Below are 23,861 nucleotides of genomic sequence, written 5' to 3' on the forward strand. Positions count from 1 at the left end.
GACAACAGAACAAGAAAAGACGTTTCAAAGCGTGACATGTATAAAGGAATTAATGTCTAGAAGAACAAGAGGTTCTGCAAATCAACAGAAAAAGACAAGTACCCCACTGGGAAAATAGGCAAAGGATAAGAACAGGCATCCACAGAAAGTAAAGGCCAACCTTGTAAGAACACCAAGTGCTGCCTAATTTCATGAATGAATACAGAAACGTAAATTAAAATATCTCAGCAACAGCATGTGTGCAGATGAACAATGGCAAGTAGCAACAGACACGTGGGCATGGAACCCCATGCCCTGCGGAGTGGGGCATCCTCTCGAGACTGAGGCCAAATAGGTACATGTGCGTCCTGTAATCAAGGAGGAACTCTGCTCCTGGACAGACACACTAATTGACTCCTCATGTTTGTGCTGGTGAAGGACTGGAGCGCTGGGGGGCCGTGTGTGGCAGAAGGAAGCTGGGGACAACCCGAGTGACCATCATGTAGAAACCATCAAAACAGGCAGAAAGACAACAATTTAAGGAGACTACTGAACACAGTGTAAACGCTGGAAACACCCGAGTCATCCGAGGACAAAACAACGGCAGCACGATACAAATGCGCAGGTGATCACACACAGTTAGCTATAGGGCTGGAATGACCGTCAGGTGCTCAGCCCAGGGCTTGGCACCGAATATGTTCTAAACCAGGGTTCCTGCACTGATTATCGTTTATCTTTCCCAGCTTACACCCCATATTTGCATTACTACATATCTATACAACTAGAAGACTTAGACGCATAAGAATTGGACAGAGGAGGCATGGGGGGGGCAGGACAAGCATAGTGGGAGAAGCCAGACCTATAAAGTCACACAGACCTCGGCCCGAGCAGCTGCTCTTATGATCAACTAGCTACATGGCCCTGGGCTAGTTATTTAACTTCTCTGCATCTCAGAGTGCCTAGTGATAAAATAACATTAATAGTGTCAACCCCTGTGGTTGTCTGGAAGGCAAATACACTAACAGGATGTGAACCTTACAGTGCTTTACCTTGCGTGCCCCTCGCCCCCTCTCGGTGTGCTGCAGAAGTGTCCCCCAGCCCCTACTGGAATACCACGCACCCGCTACCATAATAATTTATGGTGACCATGGAACAACGTGGTCAAAGGTTAATCAACGTCAACAAAAACACCAGCATAGAAAAAAATGACAAGAAATAGATCAAAGCGGGTCTCTTACTTGACTGTGGACAGAGAAATTATAGGTGACTATTCTGCTTCCTGTTTTCCAAGTGTCCTGCCAATTGGTTATTTAGTTTACTTACACTAAAATATCTTCAATAATAATGCTTTACCACTGGGTGCTTTATAGATGCAGGGATGGCTAAACACATGCACTTAAGTACACATGACACCATGCTAACAGAATGAACGGAGGCATCTTAGTAGATAGGTGTGACAAAATTCAACATCCTCTCATCATGAAAACACTCAACCCCCCGGGTACAGACAGAAACCTCCTCACCATAACAAAGGCCATAGATGATGAGCCCACAGCAAACATCATATTCAATTGTGAAAACTTCAGAGCTTTTCCTGTAAGGTCCCGAGCAAGACAAGGACGTCCACTTCTACCACTGCTAGTAAACATACCACTAGGCACCTCAGCCCGAGCATTTGGATAAAAGGATACAAAGCATCCAAATTGGAAATAAGAAGTAAAATGACCTCTGTAGATTTTATTATCTTACACACAGAAAACTCTATAAAGACTCCACAAAAAAGCGGTCATAACAAATGAATTCAGCAAAGTAGCAGCTCACAAGGTGATGCGCAAAATTTAGCTGCGTTTCTATACACAAAGAATGAACACACTGAAAAGAAAATTATGACAATAATTCCATTCACAATAGCATCAAAAAGTATAAAATATGTAGAAATTAGCTTAACCAAGGAGGAGAAAAGCTTGCACGATGAAGACTGCCAAACACTGCTGAAAGACAGTAAAGACATAAGTGGGAACACATCCCATGTTTGTGGACTGGAAGAATTCATATATCGTCAAAATGTCCATATTACCCAAAGCAATCTACAGATTCAGTGGACCCTAAATAACCCAGATAATCTAAAACTAAGGAGAAACTGGAGGACTCACACTTCCTCATCTCAAACCTACTACACAAAGCTAGAGTAGGCAGACCACGTGGCGTTGGCATAACCAGACATACAGACTAATGCAATCGAAGAGAGAGCCCAGGAAGAGACCCGCACATATACAGCGAAAGGGTTTCTGACAAGGGGGCCAGGACCTCTCAATGGGGAACCCGGTCTTTTCAACCAACACAGCTGGGAAAACTGCATCTCCACACACAAAGGAGGCGGCTGGGCACCTCCCTAACAGCATATACAGAAATTAACTCGAAATCGGTCAAAGACCTAAATGTAAGGCCCCAAACAGTAAAACTCTTGGAAGAATATGCAGCACAAAGCTTCACAACACTGGATTTGGCAATGATTTCTTGGATGTGACCAAGGACACAGGCAACAAAAGAGAAAAAAAGAGAGTGGACTTCATAAAAATTCTAAAGTTTTGTACGACAGGAGACACGGTCTACAGAGTAGAAAGGCAACTCCCAGACTGAAAGAAAATATTTGTGAATCGTGGATCTGGTGAGCAATTGCTATCCAGAAGAGATACAAAACCTGTGAAACTAGCAACCAACCTGATTCAAAAATGGGCAAAGAAGTTGAAGAGACAGGTCTCCAAAGATACAAGAATGACCAATAATAAGCATGAAAAGATGTTGAATGTCACTGATCATCAGGGAAATGTAAATCAAAGCCACAATCAGATACCGCCTCGCGCCTGTCATCGTGGCTAAAATAAAAAAGACAGGAAATAACAAGTGTTGGCAAGGATGTTAAAAAAGGGAACCTCTTGCACTGCTGGTGGGAATGCAAACTGGTGCAGCTGCTGTGGAGAACAGTATGGAGGTTCCTCAAAAGAATTAAAAACAGAATTGCCTATGACCCCACAACTCCACCTCTGAGTATATACCCCAAAGAACTGAATGCAGGGTCTCAGAGAGATCTGTCCACCCATGTCCATAGCAGAATTATTCATAATAGTAAAACATGGAAACAACCCCTGTATCCATCACGAAGTGAATAGATAACTGATGTGGCCACACTCCATGCAACTGACTATTATTCAGCCTTAAAGGGGAAGAAAATTCAGAGTGTGTTATTGAGAACATTATGCTGAGGGAAACCAGCTGTAAAAAGACCGATACTATATGACTCTACGCCTCTGAGGGATATAGAGTCGTCACTGTCACAAAGTCAAAGCAGAATGGTGTGTGCCAGGAGCTGTGGGAGGAGGGATGGGGACTCAGTGACTAACAGGTGCAGAGATTCAGCTTCACAAGATGAAGTGAGTTACAGGGATGGATGGTGGAGACGGCAGCACAGCAGTCTGGACGTAATTAATGCCACCTAATTGTAGGCTTAAAAATGGTTAAGATTGTAAACTGTATGTGTGTGTACTTTACCACATTAAAAAAAAAAACAAAGTAACAATGATCTGCCACTAGGTGTTTTATAGATGGGTATACAACAATTCTTTTTAATATTGCACTAGACAAAAATAAACTTCACAACCTAAAGAACACCTTTCTAGATCCTTCATCGATGAATTTATTTAAAATTTAGAATATACTCTGAAGAAAGGTTATTCCTAACAATCTAGACAAATAATTTGCTTGTTCAGCCTCACGTTCTTCGCCCATAAAGCAGGGTTAATATGAACGTTGGAGCTGCTGTTACATGATAATCTGGAAGCACATGTTCATGACAGTAAATTAACATCTTCAACGCCAGCAAGGATACAAATGTAGACCCACCAAACACCAAAAGGAAACAATGAAGATTAAAAGTTTGGACTGCGACATCAGATAGATCTATATTCGTATTTCTCTTCTGCAACCGACAACCCACATGGCTTTAGGCCAGATCTCAGCAGCCTGGGTCTCAAGACCTTCATCAGCAAAATAAGGTGAAGGAAAACAGACCTCCGGGAGCAGTGGGCAGAATTCACACAGACAAATCTACGAAGTAGCACAGGGCTGCTTCTCAATTCTAAGCCTCCTGGAAACCACATCTTCAGCTCATGCAACTGAATACTTACGGTTACCTAGAAACCTTCTCCCAGTTCCTTTCCCTAGCTACTGGCTTCACACTAAGATCTAAAGAGAGGAAAGATGTGTGCCCTACCCTCAAGGTGCTCACAGCACAGGAAGTGGAAATGCTTTTATAGTAGTAAGAGACAATAAGAAATAATAAAACTGAATTTCACACATATCACTATGTGAGCCAAGAACAAGGATAATGGGGCTGGTTACAGTGAGGAATGAATCAATGCCTCACAGGGGATGGTTATCTGGTTGAATCTTAAAAGGGTATGTTTTGTCGATTAAGAAGGAAAAATACAAAATAAAGAATCAAAAATAATAGCTCAGAAAACGGAGAAGAGTCTCATCACATGAAGCCTTAGTGGCGAGCAGCAGGGCATGAAAAGGAGGACAGTCAGGGTCTGACTGCGAAGGGCTCACACAAATGTCCTGTTCAGGTATTGGCACTTTGTGCACAACAAGGAAATAAAACAGAGGATTTTTTTTAATGTTTATATTTGAGAGAGAGAGAGAGACAATGTGTGAGCAGGGGAGGGGCAGAGACAAATGGAAACACGGAATCTGAAGCAGACTCCAGGCTGATCTGTCAGCACAGAGCCCAACACGGGCTTGAACTCACAAGCCGCGAGATCATGACCTGAGCTAAGGCTGGACACTTATCTGACTGAGCCACACAGGCACCCCTAAAAAAAAGGATCTTAAGAAGAATATAATCAGATCTAAAATCTAGAAAAATACTGATGAAGTATGAGGGCTGAGTTCACTTGAAGGGGTCAGGAACAGCCTCCTCAGGGACACGACTTGAGAGAGGAGTCAGCATCCGGGCACAGTGTGCATCACAGTGGATCCGAGGGTCTGCAGGGGTCCCGGGCGCCGAGAGCAGCACACCAGGTGGGTCATGGCAGCAGATGACAGGGAAGAGGAAGGCCCAGAGAGTATCGACTTGGCACAAGAATTCAGGCTTCATGAACAACAGAAAAAAGCTTTCAATCATGCAGCGTGTGGTCAGATGGTGCTCTGGAAAAATCTCTCTGATTCCAAAGATGGGAAGAAACAAGAGCAGCAGCAAGAGTGGGAAGCTGGAAGCCCAATTAGGAACCTACTGCCACTACACAGGTAAGATATGAGGAGGGCTCAGACCCAGGCCAGAGCAAGGGAGAGCCCGCACACATGTAACATTGAAGAGGAACATTCGCTTTATCTGGGGAGGGAAAAATGAGTGTGTTTTACTCTATTTCCATATTCCAAACAAATTCACTATTCCCTTCTGGCTACAGGTTAAAAACCTCTGTGCTGGCCTTAGCAGCCCTCCCTGTCTGATGCTCTGCCTTCTCATCTCCCTTCCCTAAAAGTCTTCCAGTCCGTCTGATCCAACTCTGCCTGAATCCTGTCCAAACTCCCAGGTGCAGCTAATCCCACACCTTCTACAAATTCCTGACTGCAGCGACCCCTTGACTAAGGCATGGAGTGTGGATAACCCGGACAGCCAGCATGAAGGGCTGGCCCCTATTCCGTGTGGGGGGCCTCTACTACTTGGTAACACTAATTTATACTTTAATGGTTGTTTACACTTTTTTGTGCCTTAGCGGTATATTTCCTTCACAGAACTGCAAAGAAATGTCAACCATGAAAACAGCTAGCCAATAATCCAAGCCAAGAGGAGGGCCCCAAGAATTGTGCACACAGGAGAAAGCTCTCTGTGGAATTGTAGATTACGGTTGTTCAGAATCAGTCACTTCTTCTGCAAGGCTGTTATTATGCAAGATAAAAATAAGGATGTAACGGTGGTAAAGTTACCTGCCCATCCACTATCACAAAAGAAATGCAATAAAAAATAAATCATTGTAGACTGAAAAGGGTATGTGGTTAGTAATTCTGGGAAGAATTCTTGGGATTACATCCACAGTCTATTATTAGATGGTAGTTTTTCAAAGTAACTTATTTCCAAAGTAGCAGACAGGGGCTATCTCCTTCCTCTCCAACAAATCCAATGAGGGAGTGGACAGAGTGTTTGTTTCCACAGCATGTGTGCTAAAACTGAACGACACATAGAAGATTATCATGGCTCCATGCAAGGGTGACATGAAAATCTGTGAAACATTCCATATTTTTTGTACTGTCTGCCTCCCCTCCAAAAAAAAAAAACAACAAAAAAACAAAAAACAAAACAAAAAAAAAAACAAAGATAGAAAAGAAAATCAGCTGACATAGAGACAAAGCACAATTATGACATAATAGCTGCTAGAAGTTTCATAAGTTAATTTTAAACAAGTGAGTAAAGAGTGTATCCAGTGTAACTTCAAAGGCAGCCCTCACACAGGGACTTGCAGTGTAGGCTTACGTCTGCCTATAGCGACAGGAAGGACTCCAGGAAAACTCACACATTTCAATGCCAAACATGTCACAAGAGTTCAGAGGTCACATTTTATAAGTGGGGTGTGACCCTAAAGTAAGCAACACATATAATTAATTGATGCCCTAACCTGAAACATTAATTTGAATGGGACTAGTCTACCAGCCCAGGGTTGGCCTGATCACATCAGCCACAAGCACAGTCACCTCTGAACACAGGCCATCACAGGGGTGCTCAAGGCAGCTCAGACACACCTGCGTTTCCCAGCACCGAGCAGATGTGAGCCGACCTCTCCCAACAGCACTAAGCTGCCCATAATGCTGGAACATGTAGGTGAACATAAAGGCCATGCTTGTTTCAACAGGTCTTTAAATCACAACTACTACTTAGAATACTTACAAAATTCCAATGCCCCATTATAATTATCCAAGTTAGATATGAATAGTATGTTTGGCTTTAAGAGGAAACAGAGGTGACACATGTGACTTACTTTTATGGAATATTAACATATAGGTGACATTTAGAAAAATAACATGATAATGAATTAGGAGTACTATTGGGAATCTCAGGGATTGAAAATCTAAATTCCACTGGTTACTGATTTTGTTGTCATAGGACTCTTAATTTTTTTAAAGTTAGTTACTTATTTTTGAGAGAGCATGCACGTGCACACACGAACTGTGAAATCATGACCTGAGCCAAAATTAAGAGTTGAACACTTAACCAACTGAGCCTCCCAGGTGCCCCTGACTCTTAATCTTTGTTCCTTGACTTAAAAACTGTAAAACAAGAGCTAACATTATGATCTGAAGCATAAAATTGTTATAAATATGTTTCATATAAATATCAAGTAGTCAAACATTTCAAAGCTTTAGTTTCACAACATCTATTCAAATTTCATAGAACTTATGAATCCATATGTGCCATTCACAAGTTAGCCTTTATAAACTTTCCAACTAAAAGAGAAGCTACCCTTGCCTGTGCTTATTTTCATCTCAACTGACTACTGTACTTCATTTTTTTAATGATAAAGTGACTTATTTGTTTCAATTTTATGATGACTAAACATCAGAAAACATCCTTTGATTTTTAAAACTGTAAAATGTTTTTTAATGAGAGGTCAAAATTTACCTGTGTTTATGTAGTTCCCAAATGAGAACTATGGAATTTTATATTATCATGAAATTGAATCTATAAATCTGTACTTTTAAAACAGAGAGACAGCTTCACCATTAATTAAAAAATCAAACGTAATCCCATAGATGTACTTTGATTTCAGAAGGACTCCTTTGGTGAAAGTACTCTCCATCCCAAATAATAGAACCTGTTAAAGAAGTTTCTGGAAGTTATACTTTTTAAATACTTGAAATACACAATAAATCTCAACAATGATTCTCTCATTTATAATTCCTTTTCCACTCCTTTTTTTGAACAGAACACTAGCTGTTTAAAAACAGAGAGAGGTAATTAAAAGAAACTGGTAAAGAAGCACAGGCTTCTTTCCTAGGGTACATGGCAACCACGAGAGGCTCTATAAGCCAGCATACATAACCTATAAAAACCCTAAAAAAGAAAGAAGTTAAGGATTTTATACCCAGCCAAACTGACTTTCCAGTAAAAAAGGCTGCAACCAACTGTTAAGAACCAGCAAGAACTTGAAAATCACTTCTCATGAAACCTTAAGAATCTCGTAGATGTTTGTGCCACTTTGAAAAAACAGCATGGAGGTTACTCAAAAAATTAAAACACAATTACTGTACCATCCACCAATCCCACTTCTGGGTATTTATCTGAAAGAAATGAAATCACACTTCAAAAACGTCTGCGCACTTCATGTTCACTGCAGCAAACTCACCGTAGCCAAAGCATGGAAACTCCCTAAGTGCCCGTCCACAGATGAATACATAAAGAAGACGTGGTGTATATACAATGGAATTATTATTCTGCCAAAAAGAAGGAAATCTTACCATTTTGTGACAATGTGGAAGGACCTGGGGGTATTATGCTAAGTGAAGGAAGTCAGACGAAGAAAGACAAACACTGTATGATCTAAAAAGACTGAGCTCACAGAAACAGAACAGACTGGTGGTGGCAAGTGTTGGGTGAAATGGGTGAAGGGAGCCAATGCTGTAAACTTCTAGTCATAGGATAAATGAGTCCCAGGCATGTCGTGGACAGCATGCTGACTACAGTTAATAACACTGTACTATGTATTTGGAAGGTGCTAACAGAGCAGATCTGAGTTCTCATCACAGGAAAAACAAGGTGATGGGTGTTAACTGAACATATCATGGTGATCATTTTGCAATAGGTACAAACACAAAATCATTATGTCATGCACCTTGTAAACTAACACAATATTATATGTCAATTACATCTCAGTAAAACTTGGGGAACAAGAATAAAAAGAATCTACCAGAGAATGAATTGTGGATAGCAAGAGAAGGGCTGGTGGTAACCATAAAATGAATACTTGTTTGTAGACGAAGACCAAATGCCAATTGTGAGGAAGAAAGTAGAACATGTAATCGCTCTCACCTCTGGCAGGTTAGAATCAGTACAACTGTTTGAAAACAATGGGTAAAGTAATTTAGATGGTTTCCATCAAACATACTATTTATTGGTTATAGTGTTGGTGTGGTTACTCTGCAATAGCTTGACATATAATGTTGGATAAAACAACTGACTAGTTACGATTCATGATGTCTTTACTATGTAAGAAGAGAGAAACATTTTTGGTAGAAGAGTTTGGGAAAAACTAGTAGCTATAAATTCAAATGGAAAATATCAGTATTCATTAATAGGGTGTTCTTTTGTCTTAAAATTATATATACTTCCTCTGCCCTCTAAAAGGCCTGGAAAGATCAACCAAGCAGCAGTGAGCACACTGAGGGCCAGACATGCTTCTGAAATACAATTTCTAAGTGAAGGAAATTAGAGCTCCTTGGAGAAATCAATGGTTCCAAGGGTATAAAACAGATGAGCCTGAAAAACCCTGTTGCAAGAAAAAGCAGAAAGCCACTTTAGGAGTCAATGTAGAGAGGCTCCAACTGGTGAAAGATGGAAAAATTTGAGCATAAATAAGGATTTTGTCAGAAATGGACTGAAACGTATCAAAAGTATTTGGGGCGCCTGGGTGGCGCAGTCGGTTAAGCGTCCGACTTCAGCCAGGTCACGATCTCACGGTCCGTGAGTTCGAGCCCCGCGTCAGGCTCTGGGCAGATGGCTCGGAGCCTGGAGCCTGTTTCTGATTCTGTGTCTCCTTCTCTCTCTCTGCCCCTCCCCCGTTCATGCTCTGTCTCTCTCTGTCCCAAAAATAAATAAAAACGTTGAAAAAATAAAAAAAATAAAAGTATTTAAACGCATGAATTCCGAATGGCACTTTAAAAAAACGAATTGGTTACCAGGAGAGGATGCCATTTTAAACACTGGCAAATAAAGGCAAAGAGTCAGTTACTCTCCCTTTGGACATGGACACACCATGGGGCTGCCACACAGGATGCAGAGGCAAGTTTACATCCTTATAGAAGTAATCCTGTTGAGGATCCTTAATGAGTTACGGGCACTACTCGCTGTACATCACAACTGCCAATCTCACGCATGAGAAATGGGCATATGACCTCCTGGTAGGACCACATGCTACTGCAAAGGAGTCTCACCCCACCCAAGCCTCCAGAAAACTACCAATTTCCACAAAACGCAGAGAAACAAATACACCACAGGATGCAACCAGCAAAAGCCAGACTGTGGGAAACCTAAGAGCAAATGAACCAGTTTCTTCAATAAACTGCGAAGGAAAACAACAACAAGGATGAATGAAAACCTTTAGATTGAAGGTGACCTCAAAGAGACTTTCAAACAGAAACAAAAACAAGCAGAACTAAAACACTGCACAGAAGTTAACTACAGTGTCTGGGGTTTGCCAGGCTTCAAAATATCATAAAGAACCATGATCCCAAAGCCCAAAACTGTTAAAAAGTGTTGACTGAAGACAGGTTCCATTCCTACAATGGAGCCCATCACCAGACATAACACAGAAGGACCTTGATGACTACATACACCCTCTTCGCAGTAACTCTGCTACAGCCGTCAGGAATTCGCCATATGTGTAAAAATTAAAAGGTAACTCTATGTTCAGCCTCCGCTGTAAGTAAGCGGAGCAATTCGATTTTAAGTTAATCTAAGACGTGAAAAGTATTTACCTATTTAGAATACAGAACAGCCACCTGTCTTCCTATCATGGGGCAATGCTTCTCCCAACCTGCCTTGGCCAGGGTAGTGACAAGGACACCAGCTCAACCCAGGAGCTAAGGCAGCAGGCCAGGAGGTTAAGCAGACAGCTCCTCCTTGGGGCTGATGGCCTGGTAGGAAACTAATGACACACAGGCTGTGCCAGAAACAGTGTTGTCTGGTTCTTCTTTGTACCATCAAGCGCACCCATAACAGGAAGGAAGAAGGTCCTCTCAGACGAAGCGGAAGAGACACCGGCCACCACTCTTAAACAGTTACCCGCTGGTTAATTTTTTTTCATCTTTAGATGACACTAATAAAACAATAATTTTTGGTAGATGACTACATTTATTCATATGTATCTTAAGATCTACGGACCTGAGGTCATGGAGAAAAGTCAGCCTTGGCAGCCTGAACGCTGAGCTGACGGAGAAGGGAGAAAAGAGAACGCTTATCAACAATCCCTAACGCAGAAAGGGCACGACACGGTGTGCGCTCCTCCTTACGAGCCTCTCCTCTCTCACGAGAGCGCACACAGATGTCACATCACCTGCGCGGCACCTGCACCACCACTGCCATCAACTAGCGGCAACCTTCGCGGCCCAACTATGGACGCCTGGCACCAGGAGACGCCTCCAAGGCTCCCAGAGCAGGTGCCAGCCCAGGGAGGAGGAAGCGCCTCCAACACCGGGACAGTTCTGTCAAACTGGGATGACCTGAAGTTTAAAATTTAAACCCAAAGAGCATCTTATTTCCACATTCTTCTGTAGGTAATTTTGATAGACATAAACTATGTTTTTAAAAAATCCCAACCACAGGAAAATACGTATGGCTGTTATTCTTGAGGTTTTGAAAACATGTTTTTATTCCAATACCATCTCACTATAACCTATACTTTGTAACACACCCCCAAATTATTTGCTTTTTATAAAAACATACTAATTTGAATTTAATTATAATGTGCTCTTTATTTTATTCTTATTTTCCATACAAGTGTTACCGAATATTTTTATGCTAGTGGCCCTCAGGAGCTAGGACATGTACATAGCAACTTTAAATACGGACTTAGAGCAACACATGGCATTATTCTTTCTCCCTCTCTGGCCCCTGCCCTCTTGAGTAAACTTTATAATCTTTAACAGAATGTAGGCAAGAGACAAAAATATGTGGTATTCAATGTTGTTACTTATTAATAAAGGCAAAAATAAGCACTAAATGAACTTTTGTAAATCACTTGTTTCCATTTTTACACATACCATCTAAGGAATGTGTAGAAAATAAAGAAATTCTATCTAAATTACCAAAAAATATCATTCAACCATTTAAAAAAGATGGATTTAGCTCTATTCCCTTAAAAATACTCAGAGAAACAAAGGAACAAAATCAAGTTCCATTTGAAGACCCTGTTATAATCAGTATATAACAGGTAAGTAGAGAATTCATAAAGTATTCTGATAATTTTCTATCCTGAATCTTGGTCTACCAAAGCAATGTAATTTCCAAAACACAGAATGAAATGGTCAGAAAGTCCTGGTCAGTGGACTAGGGACCAACGTGTGCGACAGTGAACACTCAACAAACAGCACACTGGTTTTAGACAGTTTACGCAGAAGCAAAGCCTTTTTGATAAAAAAGACCTAAAGATCTGTTCCCAAGAGTTAAAAAATCTTTGAGAACTAAAAAGCTATTGTAAGTAGTACACACTGGTATTTTACTTCTCTAATATTTACACACTGGTATTTTACTTCTCTAATATTTCTTTACAAAACATCTAAACACAAGTTGCCTATGCTTCTGTAATAAGTTACATGTAAGGCAAAAAGTGACTGTTAGTTTGTAATGCGTTGATGAGCATAATAAATAAGTTGGTTTTAGACCTTTGCCCCCCAAAAATCTTATAGGAAACTTCACAAGGATATTTTTGCTTAAATTACTCACTTTGTAATACGGTCAATGTTGGCAATTTGCTTCTGGTTCCGTATAATCTCAATGGCTGCCCAAAGATGCTGGATAGCTTTCGTATCCGCCTGTCGTCTTTTTGTTAAACGTGCCATGACCTGTTCACTTCTTTAACTGTAGGAATACACAAAAACATGAGGAAAAAATATATGGATTACAAGATGCACCTCTATCAGTACAAGTGAGTAACAGTCTCAGCACGTCCTAACTCCTGGTGAGGACACTACTGTAGTACGGAGTATGACAACCTTTCTACTATATTTTCTACACCTACATTACCAATTACTTCACAAAAATTGTCATTTGCTTCATTATTTCATAAAAAAATGTCATTTTAAGACCAAAGAATTAAAAAGGTCTTCCCAATAAGGGTTAGTAGTCATCCTATACTAACGTATTAAAAAAAATGCATATCTTATTCTAAAGCAAAAGCAGAACATAAAATTTCATTTTTTGATAATACATTGTGTATAATTTGACAGATCAATATAAATGGATTCAAATGTCTTTATTCTTTGGTATTTTATTATACTCAGGGTTTTAAATTTTGAATTTTATAAAACCATACTGATAAATGACAACATTCTTTTTTTTTTTTTTCCCAAATAAAACCATAAACAGAAACCGTAAGATAGTTATTTCTGGCTGAGGTGTGAAAGGCTGGGAGCTGGTGTCCCAGAGGACATGGGTGGATCCACATCTGCGTGAATGTTCACATGCTTGGGCTGGCGGGGGCGGGGAGGGGGGGTTGTTCATTGTATCACTCAGAAACATCGCTGTTTCATTCAAATTTCAATATTCTGAGCGAAGTGAGGAAAATGGTCACTGGCTGTGTTCTGGCAAGCGTACAGGGAGCATGGCTGAGCAAAGTGCTGCAGAAGAGGCTCACGCATACAACTGGACTCCCAGCTGGGCACAGAGGGGCTGGACTATCAGCAGTGTCCTCGGCCCTGAGACACCTGATCCCTGCATCGTCACATGGGTTAGCATTTGGCCACCCTTAGGGATAAGGTGAACATCAAACCCCCCCTGACCTGATCTTTCCTATCTTGTAAGGGTGGGAATGAGTGAAGGAATCTCATTCTTGGCACTTTCCTGTGTTCCAGGACTGGCCAGCAGAGCCTACAGGTCTCCGTGTTCTCTGCCTCTACGTTTCTCTTCAGAGCCAAGTCCGTTCTCCCTCTTTCTCTGACACACCCAAACAAAACCAGCAGTCGCCCATGAGTGTGGGGTCAGTCAGCCTCCTGGAATAAGGTATTTTTCAAATTGCATTACTAACAGAAGAATTCTGAACACGTTTGAAGGTATTCTTGAATATCCTACTTCTTCCCACCACTACTTGTAATATTTGCAGACTTTGCTCCACATAGAGAATAACCAAAAAATAAAGCCAGCATTCAAATTTTAAAGAAAACTAAGGAAAATCAGTTGGGTTCAGTACAGACTTAGACGTAGAATTAAAAGGTAGTAACAATTATAATTTATGAATGTGTGTTTAGAGAGAAACCACTATGTATCAGTGTCAGTGCGCTGTTAAGCAATGCCAACTTTCTGAATCTGACAAGCGTTTCCGGTAAGGAATTGTCTGGCAAGAATGTAAAGTATGTTACAGAGTGACATCTAATGGTGAACTACGGTACTATACGTTGTCAGGTTATACAGACGCTCAGTCAAAAACACACTACTTCAACCCTACTCACATGCTTAAAAGTAAGTATTTTCAAAAACTGAGAACACACTGAGGGTTGATGGGGGGTGGGAGGGAGGGGAGGGGTATTGAGGAGGGCACCTTTTGGGATGAGCACTGGGTGTTGTATGGAAACCAATCTGACAATAAATTTCATATATTGAAAGAAAAAAAATAAAATTAAATTAAAAAAGAAGGAAAAAAAAAGAAAAAAAGTAAGTATTTCCTGTGCTCGATAGATACACTGAATTATCTAAAAATGCAAAAACTGTAGTCCTTGCCAGAAATGGCCTAAAACTGGCAGAGGAAGTTTGATATATACATGGCCTCTGTAAGGTCAGAGAGGATAGGACCAACATGGTCCAGAATACATGCCAGGAGAATCTACACAAGGGGGACACTACTTCTAGATTAGCTAACGCTACAGAATGGTAGATGTGGGGGGGCACACAGGAGGAATCGCCTTAATTTCTTTAAAAGATAACTGGCTGTTTAAAGCAAAGATACAATTGTTAGATCTCATGAGGTTTATGACATGTAGAAGTAAAAGAGAGGACAATGTGACACAGAGGGTTTAAGAGTAGTAAGTAATCATATCACTGTAAACACGTAATTTAACTTGCATCTTTTCTAAGAACATATATGAAAAATTAAGAATGATTTATTCAGAACTACAGAAAATATATAAAACCAAAGCGAGCATTTTAAAATAACGCCATATAGTAAATATAACTATTTATATGACATAACAACCAAAAGAATACAGTGGGGACACTAATAGCAGAAACTCTACAAGTGATGTCACTTAATTGCTAGAAATGGTTAAACTCAAGACTCAAGAATTAAGCAGCACACACTTCAGAAAACACGTTAAGTTAAAACCAAAGACTTTTGAGATCTGCCTGAACTGAGTCAACATAGGTACACACATCACAAGGAAGACACTCGGGAGCCCAAGGAGAGCCTTGCGAAGAACACAGACCCACGAAAAGAGAGCACGATGATGTCACATCATAAAAGCACCAAAGTACAACCACTGAGATTTTCCTTCTTATGAAATCTAAAATCATTGTTTGGTAACATAGTTCAGACATGCCAGTTATAGATGCTCTGGCAATATAGCAGTAAAACAGATAAAAGTCCTTCCGTTGTTGACTTAACATGATTAATAGCATGGCTAGATATTAAACACAGCAATTTGTTCATCAATAAAATCCTAGGAAATGAGTGTCTCAGTTCCCATGTACAGACAGCTTCTCATTTAAGGTCTTCACTGATGCGAACAAACCCAAGTCTGCAGCCCTCTCTCCTGAATGCATATTACTACTAAACTGAACCCCTCAAAATTCCAAAGTCTGCCCGAAACACTGGACCTTGGTCCCCTTGGTTAAGCTGTGCTCTGCCCTTTCTTTGCTGGGACTTGAGCAACTGTCCATGCAACTGTCCCTGACTGACCTTTCCTCTAGGATCACACTAAAGCAAACTCAACTCTTGCATATTCTAATTTTTAATATGTCTCTTACAGACATACTGCCTTGTGCAAATAATTATAAATTCCTCAGAAGATCCATCAGTTCCACTAAGAAGGGACAGGCTTCATCTTTCATCTGTCTTCCAAAGTGGCCTCAGAGGGACATGATAAACAAAACAAAAAAAAACAAAAAACAAAAAACAAAAAAACTCCTCAATCTTTTCGGCTCCCCTTAAGATGAGCTCCTTCAGAAAGTGATTCTCAAGAGGCTTATAGTTTAAAAAATAAAAATACAAAACCAAACACTTCCCACTAATTTTCCCAATTTCTCTTACTGTGGTAAAATAGACATAACATAAACCAGCGTCACCATTTTTACATGTACGGTTCACTGGCATTAACCACATCCACAATGTCCTGAAGCAGTCACCACCATCCAGTCACATAACTCACTTCCTCTTGTGAAACTGAATTTCTGCACCCGTTAGTCCCTAAGTACTTCCCCTCCTCCCCCAACCCCTGGCACCCACTGTACTACTTCGACTTTGTGACGAATCTAAGTACCTTAGAACTGTGGAATTAGAAGTGGAATTAGACAGTTTTTGTCCTTCTGTACCTGACATATTTCACTTAACAAAATGTCCTCAATGTTCACCCACGTTGTAGCAGGTTACAGAATTTTCCTCCTTTTTAAGGCTGAATATTATTCCATTGCACATATACATTGCATTTTGTTATCCACTCATCTGTGATGAACACTTGGGTTACTTCCACGTTTAGCACATAACGTAGCTATGAACACATGTATACAAATATGTCTTTGAGATCCTGCTTTTGATATACCCAGAAGCATAACTGCCATGTGAACTGGCAATTACAAGTTTTATTTTTTAAACACCCACCAAACTGTTTTCCACAGCAGATGCACCCTTTTACTTTCCCGCCAGTAGTGCACAAGGTTCTAATTTCTCCACATTCTCATCAACACTTATAATTTTCTGGTTTTGATACGAGCCATCCTAATGGGTCTGAGTTGGTCCAAGTAACTGTGGCAAGCCCCCAGGTGATACTGATATTCTCTACCCGTACGAATCCAAATTTAACGCAATCCCTTCCATCTGTGTATCTTTTTTTTTTTTTTTTTTTTTGAGAGAGAAAGCACGAGCAAGGGAGGGACAGAGAAAGAGGGAGAGAGAGTCTTAAGCAGACTCCATGCTGTCAGTACAGAGCCTGACACAGAGCTCGATCTCACAAACTGTGAAATCATGACCTGCCTGAACCAAAACAGAGTCGGATGCTCAACCAACTGAGCCACCCAGGCGCCCCGTATCTTCTTTAACATCATGCAAATGCTACAAACAGGGAAAAAAAGAGAGTAAGAGAAATCAATCAGGAAATTAAAAATAAGCAAAATTAAGTAATACAATGCTTGCAGATAAATACATATATGGGCAAACTTTTTATTGCAAAAGTGATAAACGTGACAAAGGAAATTGAAACAATAATGGGAGGCTGAGAAAACAGTGTACCCAACAGGACCACACTGGGAGGACACACATAATCAAGTGTGTTCTGAAGTTTGCTTCCAGTGGTGAGTGGGTCCAGGTTTTTGTCTCATGTTGTCTAACAAATATGTTTTGTAAATATTTTGACATATTTACATCAAATATTCCATGAAACTTAAAACTAAATCCAATTGTATAATGTGTATTGATTACTTAGGTTAGGTTGAAATTTTCCCACAACCTACTAGTAATTTCAAATTACTTTTCATTGATAGCCTATTCATAGCATTTTCCTATTTAGATATTAATGTCTTTTTATATTAAGATTATTCCTAAAATACTTTTCTCTCTTAGTAAACACTAAATGAAATTATATGGAAATCTAGCTAACCATGAATTCTTTTATGTTAACTTTTCTGGTTATAAGTCCTTTCACATTCAAGTCAGAAAAAATATTCAAGTGTATTTCCCTGGTTTTGTTGTTTTGTTTTTGCTTTTTAGAGAGAGTGAGTGGTATAAGGAGCGAGAAAATCTTCAGCAGGCTCCACACCCAGCATGGAGCTTGACATGGAGCTCAATCTCACAACCCTGAGACCGTTACCTAAGCTGAAATCGAGTTGGACCCTTAACTGACTGAGCCACCCAGGCACCTGTTTTAATTTTTTTAAACACTGACTTCTTAATCCATCTGAGAATAACTGTTTATAATGTAACACTAATAAACATTGTGTTATAGATCAGTTTTAGGTTCATAGCACAACTCAGCAGGACATACCAGGAATCCCATGTCCCCACGCACCTGCCCCCCCCCCCGCCTTATCAACACCCCAAACCAGAAATGACATTTGTTACAGTCAAGAAACCTGCACTGGCATACCAGTATTTCCCCCAAAGCCCATGCTTCAGCTCATGGTTGGTTCACTCTTGGGGCCGTACACCCTACGGGTTTGCACATACACATTAAGACAAGTATATACCATCAAAGTATCACCCAGAATAGTTTCCCTGCCTAAAAATCCTTTGTGTGCCACCTACTCATCCCTCCGTGTCCCCAAATCCTGGCAACCACTGATTTTTTTTTTTTTTTTTTTTTTACTGCCTCCATCATTGGCCTTTTCCAGAATGTCCTATAGCTGGAATCATACAGTATGTGGCCTTTTGGGGTTGACTTCACTTGGTACTATGCATTTAAGAGTCCTCCGTATCTTTTCACAGTTTGACAGTTCATTTCCTTTTAGTGCTGAATAATATTCCATTGAATGGACATAACACAGTTCATCCATTCACTGACTAGAGAATATCTTGGTTGCTTCCACATTTTGGCAATTATGAATTAAAGCTGCTATCAACAACCCTGTAAAGATTTCTATGTGTACATGGTCAGCTTTTTTGATAAATAACAAGGAGTGCAACTGCTGGATGGTAAGAGTATGTTTAGTTTTGTTAAGAAAACGGCCTTCCAGAGTGGCTGCACCATTTAGCGTTCCCACCAGCAATGACTAAGTTCCCATGGCTCCACATTCTCATCAGCAATCAGTGTTTTTTGGATTTTAGCCATTCTAACAGATGTGTAGTGAGAAATTAATGTTGTTTTAATTTGCAATTCTCTTATGACATAGGATGTTGAACATCTTTTCATACACTTACTTTTTACCTCTATCTCATCCTTGGTGAGATGTAAGTTCAAATTTTTTGTTCATTTTTTAATCACATCCATCTTCTTACTTGTTTAAGAGTTCTTTGTACATTCCAGGGCACTTGGGTGGCTCAGTCAGTTGAGCATCCAGCTCTTGATTTCAGCTCAGGTCACAATCTGGTGGTTCGGGAGTTCGAGCCCTCAGTCGGGCTCTGCACTGACATGGTGGAGCCTGTTTGGGATTCTCTCTCTCCTCTTTCTGCCTCACGCCCCTGCATGTGCTTGCTCTCTCATGGTAAATAAACATTAAAAAAAAAAGTTCTTTGTACATTTTGGTAATGGTCCTTTAGCAGGTGTCTTTCACAAATATTCCCCCAGTCTGTGGCTTGTCCTCTCATTCTCTTCAAAGTTTTAATTTTCATCAAGTCCAACTTATCAATTATTACTTTCAAGGGTCGTGTCTTGGTGTTGTTACTAAAATGTCACTGCCATACTCCAGGACACCTAAGCAGTCTCCTATGTTATCTTCTAGAAGTTTTACATTGTAGGTCTATGATTCTATTCATTTTGAGTTAATTTTGATGAAGGGTACAAGGTCTGTGTCTAAATTTTTTTTTTTTTGGCATATGGATGCAGTTGTCCCACCACTATCTGATGAAGAGATTATATCTGTTCCATCGTACTACCTTTGCTCTTTTATCAAAGATCAGTTGGTTGTATTTATGCAGGTCTACTTCTGGGCTCTCCCATCTGTTCCACTGGTGTATTTGTTGCTTTACCAATACCACCCTGTCCTCATTGTGTAGGCTATTCTGGATCTCTTGCCATTCCATATGAATTTCAGAACCACTATGTTGATATCCAAAATATGACTTCCTGGGATTTTTATTGGGACCGCACTGAATCTATACCATAGATCAAGTTGGGAAGAACTGACATGTTGACAATATTAAGTCTTCCTATCCCTGAACAAGTGTTCTCTCTCCACTTATTTTTTTTCATCAGAAATTTGTTTTCCTCATATAGATCTTATACATATCTTGTTAGGTTTATACGTAAGTATTCCATTTGGGGGGTGATAATATAAATGGTGATGCGTTTTTAACTTCACATTCAATTTGTTCATTGCTGATATATAAGAGAGTGATAGGCTTTTATATATTGTTATATATTAACTTTGCTATAATTATTAGTTCCAGGTACCTATCAATTCTTTCAGATTTCCTGTGTAGACAATCATGTCATCTGTAAACAAAAATAGTTTTCTCTCTTCCAAATTTCTATACTTCTATTTCCTTTTCTTGTCTTATTGCTTTAGCTCGGACTTCCAATACCATGTTGAAAAGGGCATGGTAAGAAGAGACATCCTTGCTTTGTTCCTGATTTCATCAAGAAACCTGTGTTTCTCATCATAAGTATGATGATGTTAGTGTAGAACTTTTGTAGGTAATTTCTATTCCTAGTTTGATTGAAGTTTTTATTATGAATGAGTGCTGGATTTTGTCAAATGATTTTTATGCATCTATTAACAGGCTAAAGAAAAATTACATTATTTTAATAGATGCATAAAAATCAAGAACCCATCTGGGTCTGGTGCTTTCTGTTTTGGAAGGTTATTAACTACCGATTCAATTTATTTTATAAAGGTGTAAACAGGTTATCTATTTCTTCTTGCAGGGGTCTTGCCAGATTATGCCTTTCAAGAAATTGATCTATTTCATCTGTTATCAAGTTTGTGGGCAGAGAGTTGTTCACAGTATTCCTTTACTATACTTCCATGGTCTACAGGATCAGTAGTGATAGCTTTTCTTTTACTTCTTAGATTAATAATTTGTGTCTTTGTTTCTAAGGCTTGTATAGAGACTTACTGATTCTATTGATCTTTTCAAACAACTAGCTTTTGACTGCATTGATTTTTCCACTGATTTCCTACTTAGTTTCATTTTTCTGCTTTAATTCTTGCTATTTCTTTTCTTCTGCTTACTTTGGGTTTAATTTTCTTTTTCTTGTGTCCTAAGGTGAACACTTAGAATATTGGTTTTAGATGTTTCTTCTTTTCTAATATATACAACATTCAATGCTATACATTTCCCTGTAAGCACTGCTTTTGTTGTATTCTACAAATTTTGATAAGATATATTTTCATTCTCATTTACATTTAATTGAAATCTAAAAAAATTTTAGATTTCTTTTCCAGCCTGTATGTTGTTTAATGTTGAAGTATTTTGAGATTTAAAGCTATTTTTCTGTTTTCTTGAATTTTTGTTTGTTTTAAGAGAGTGCACCCAAGAAAGGGAGAGGGGCAGAGGGGGAGGAAGAGAGAGGCGGGGGAGGGAGAGAATTCCAGACAGGCTCCACATTCAGTGCAGAACCCGATGGGACCTCGATCCCACTACCCTGGGATCATGACCTGAGCCAAAATCAAGAGTCAGACGCTCAACCCAGCCACCCAGGCACCTCTCTTGATTTCTATTTTAATTCTATTGTTTAATTCTAACAACAGATATTGTATGATTTCTAAGGTTTTTTAATTTATTGAGTTTTATGGCTGAGGATGTGAATGATCCATGTGAGCTTAAAATGTATATTCTTTTGTTGTAGAATGAGGTGGTCTATAGATGTTGATGATATCCAATTAATATTGTTGAGTTCAACTGTGTGCTTATCTCCTGCCTACTGCACCTGTCCATTTCTGAGAGGGGTGTTGAAATCTCCAATATACCAGTGCATTTATCTATCACTTCTTGCAGTTCTAATAGTTTTTGCCTGAAATACTTTGACACACTGTTGTTAGGCACACACATCAAGAACTGTTATACCATCTTCGAGTATGAATCTCTTCACATAATGCTATTCATACCCATTAATATTCCTTGCTTTGACATCTGCTCCATCTGAAATTAGTATAGCTACTCCAACTTTGTTTTGATTAGTGTCAGCATGGTATTATCTTTTCTATCCCATTTATTTTCATCTACTAGTGTATATTTAAAAAAATTTTTTTTAATGTTTATTTATTTTTGAGATAGAGCATGAACAGGGGAGGGGCAGAGAGAGAGAGGGAGACACAGAATCTGAAGCAGGCTCCAGGCTCTGAGCTGTCAGCACAGAGCCCAACACAGGGCTCAAACCCACAGACCATGAGATCATGACCTGAACTGAAGTCAGAGGCTCAACCAACTGAGCCACCCAGGCACCCCACTATTAGTGTATACTTAAAATGGATTTCTTGTAGAAAACATATGGTTGGGTCCTATTTTTTAATTAACTCTGACAATCTCGTCTTTTAATTGTTACATTTAAACCATGTTGTCTAAGGTGATTATTTGCTATAGTTGAATTAATGTCTATTATATTTGTTGCTGTTTTTTATGCCTTTGTTCCCTGTGCCTGCTTTTGATTTCCACCCATATTCTCTTTTGTCATTTTGAGTACTTTATATGCATCTATTTTTTTCTATAGTAGCATATTAATTTTACTTTTTTTGTTGTTACTTTTTAGTGGCTGCCCTAAATATTGCAATATGTATTTAAAACTAACCATGTCTATTTTTAAATAACACTACTTAGATTTACAGGTCGAAGTACCTATTAACAAAATGTTCCTAATACCTCTCCTCTGTACCTTTTATCATTGTTGTCATTCCTTTCACTTATGCATGAGCATACATAAATATCCAGATGCACACAAGCACATAAAAGTACATTGTTGCTATTGGGAACAAACTTATCTTTTAGATCAATTAAGAATAAGAAAAACAGGTTTATTTTACCCTTACTCAATTTCCAATGATCTTCTATGTATGTTTGAGTTTCTGACATGTAGCCTTTTCCTTCTAAAGAACTTCATTTAACATTTCTTCCAAGGCAGGTCTACTGGCAACAAATTCTGCCAATGTTTGTCTCATAAGTATTTCTCCACTTCTGGAAGGACAGTTTTGCAGGATATACAATTCTAATTTGGTGATGGAGGGGAGCGGGGGGGGGGGGGGCAGGTTCCTCTCAATACTTTCAATATTTCACTCCGTTTTCTCGCTTGCATGGTTTCTGAGAAGAAATCTGATATATTTATTATTTCTGCTCCTTTATAAGTAAGGTGTTTTTTTTCCTCTGGCTTCTTTAGGATTAATCTTTGATTTTCTGAGGTTTGAAAATGATATACCTAGGTGTGGTTTTGACAGCATCTATTCTGCTAGGTATTCTCTGAGCTTCTTGATCTGGTTGGACATTAATTTGGGGAAATCTGTCATCATGAATGCTTCAAATATTGCTTTTGTTCTTCTGTCTTCTCCTGTGGCTTTCCCATTTTGCGTATGATATACCTTTTGTAGTTGTCCCATTGTCCTTGCATGTTTTTTTTTTCCTTCAGTCTTTCTGCTCTTTGCTTTTCAGTTTTAGAAGTCTGTCATATCCTTAAGTTCAGAGATTCCTTCCTTAGCCATGTCCAGTCTACTGATCCCATCAAAAGTAGTCTTCATTTCCATTGCAATGTGTTTGTACTCTAGCATTTCTTTTTGGTGTTTTTAGACTTTTCATCTGTTTACAGTATTCATCTAATTTTGCATGTTTTCTGTTTTTTTACATTAAAGTCCCTAGCCTATTAATCAGTTGTTTTTTTGTTGTTTTTTTTTACCTCCTGTTCTGATAATTCCAATATCCCTGCTATGTTGACCCAGGTTCAGATGCTTGTTAAAGTCCTGTGTTTGTTTTGCCTTTGAGTATGACTTGTATTTTCCTTTGAAAGGTAGACGCTGGGGCACCTGGGTGGCTGAGTTGGCTGGCATCCAATCAGTCATGACCTCACGGTTTCTGAGTTCAAGTCCCATGTCAGGCTCTGTGCTGACAGCTCAGATC

At 39.5% G+C, this 23,861-nt stretch overlaps 1 protein-coding gene and 1 non-coding gene across 12 annotated transcripts in view; one reads left to right on the forward strand and one right to left on the reverse strand.

Annotated features, from left to right (window-relative positions):
- The window catches only part of ZMYND11 (zinc finger MYND-type containing 11), a 135,880-nt gene that overhangs the window by 63,356 nt on the left and 48,663 nt on the right, over positions 1-23,861 (reverse strand). For 10 of the 11 annotated variants that reach the window (XM_086715084.1, XM_086715090.1, XM_086715089.1 and 7 more), the window contains exon 2: positions 12,689-12,823. In XM_086715084.1, the coding sequence (XP_086571210.1) occupies positions 12,689-12,804 (116 nt within the window). In that variant the 5' untranslated portion in view covers positions 12,805-12,823. Of the gene's footprint in view, positions 1-12,688; positions 12,825-23,861 lie in introns of those variants that run through there. The other variant, XM_086715093.1, reaches the window with a different exon arrangement.
- On the forward strand, positions 6,175-6,279 carry LOC112868029 (U6 spliceosomal RNA). The gene has a single exon (XR_003224227.1). It is a non-coding gene; the product is annotated as a U6 spliceosomal RNA (small nuclear RNA).

The sequence above is a fragment of the Puma concolor genome, chromosome B4 (assembly GCF_028749965.1).
Source record: "Puma concolor isolate L17-30 chromosome B4, mPumCon1.1.hap2, whole genome shotgun sequence".
Classification (NCBI taxonomy): Eukaryota; Metazoa; Chordata; class Mammalia; order Carnivora; family Felidae; genus Puma; species Puma concolor.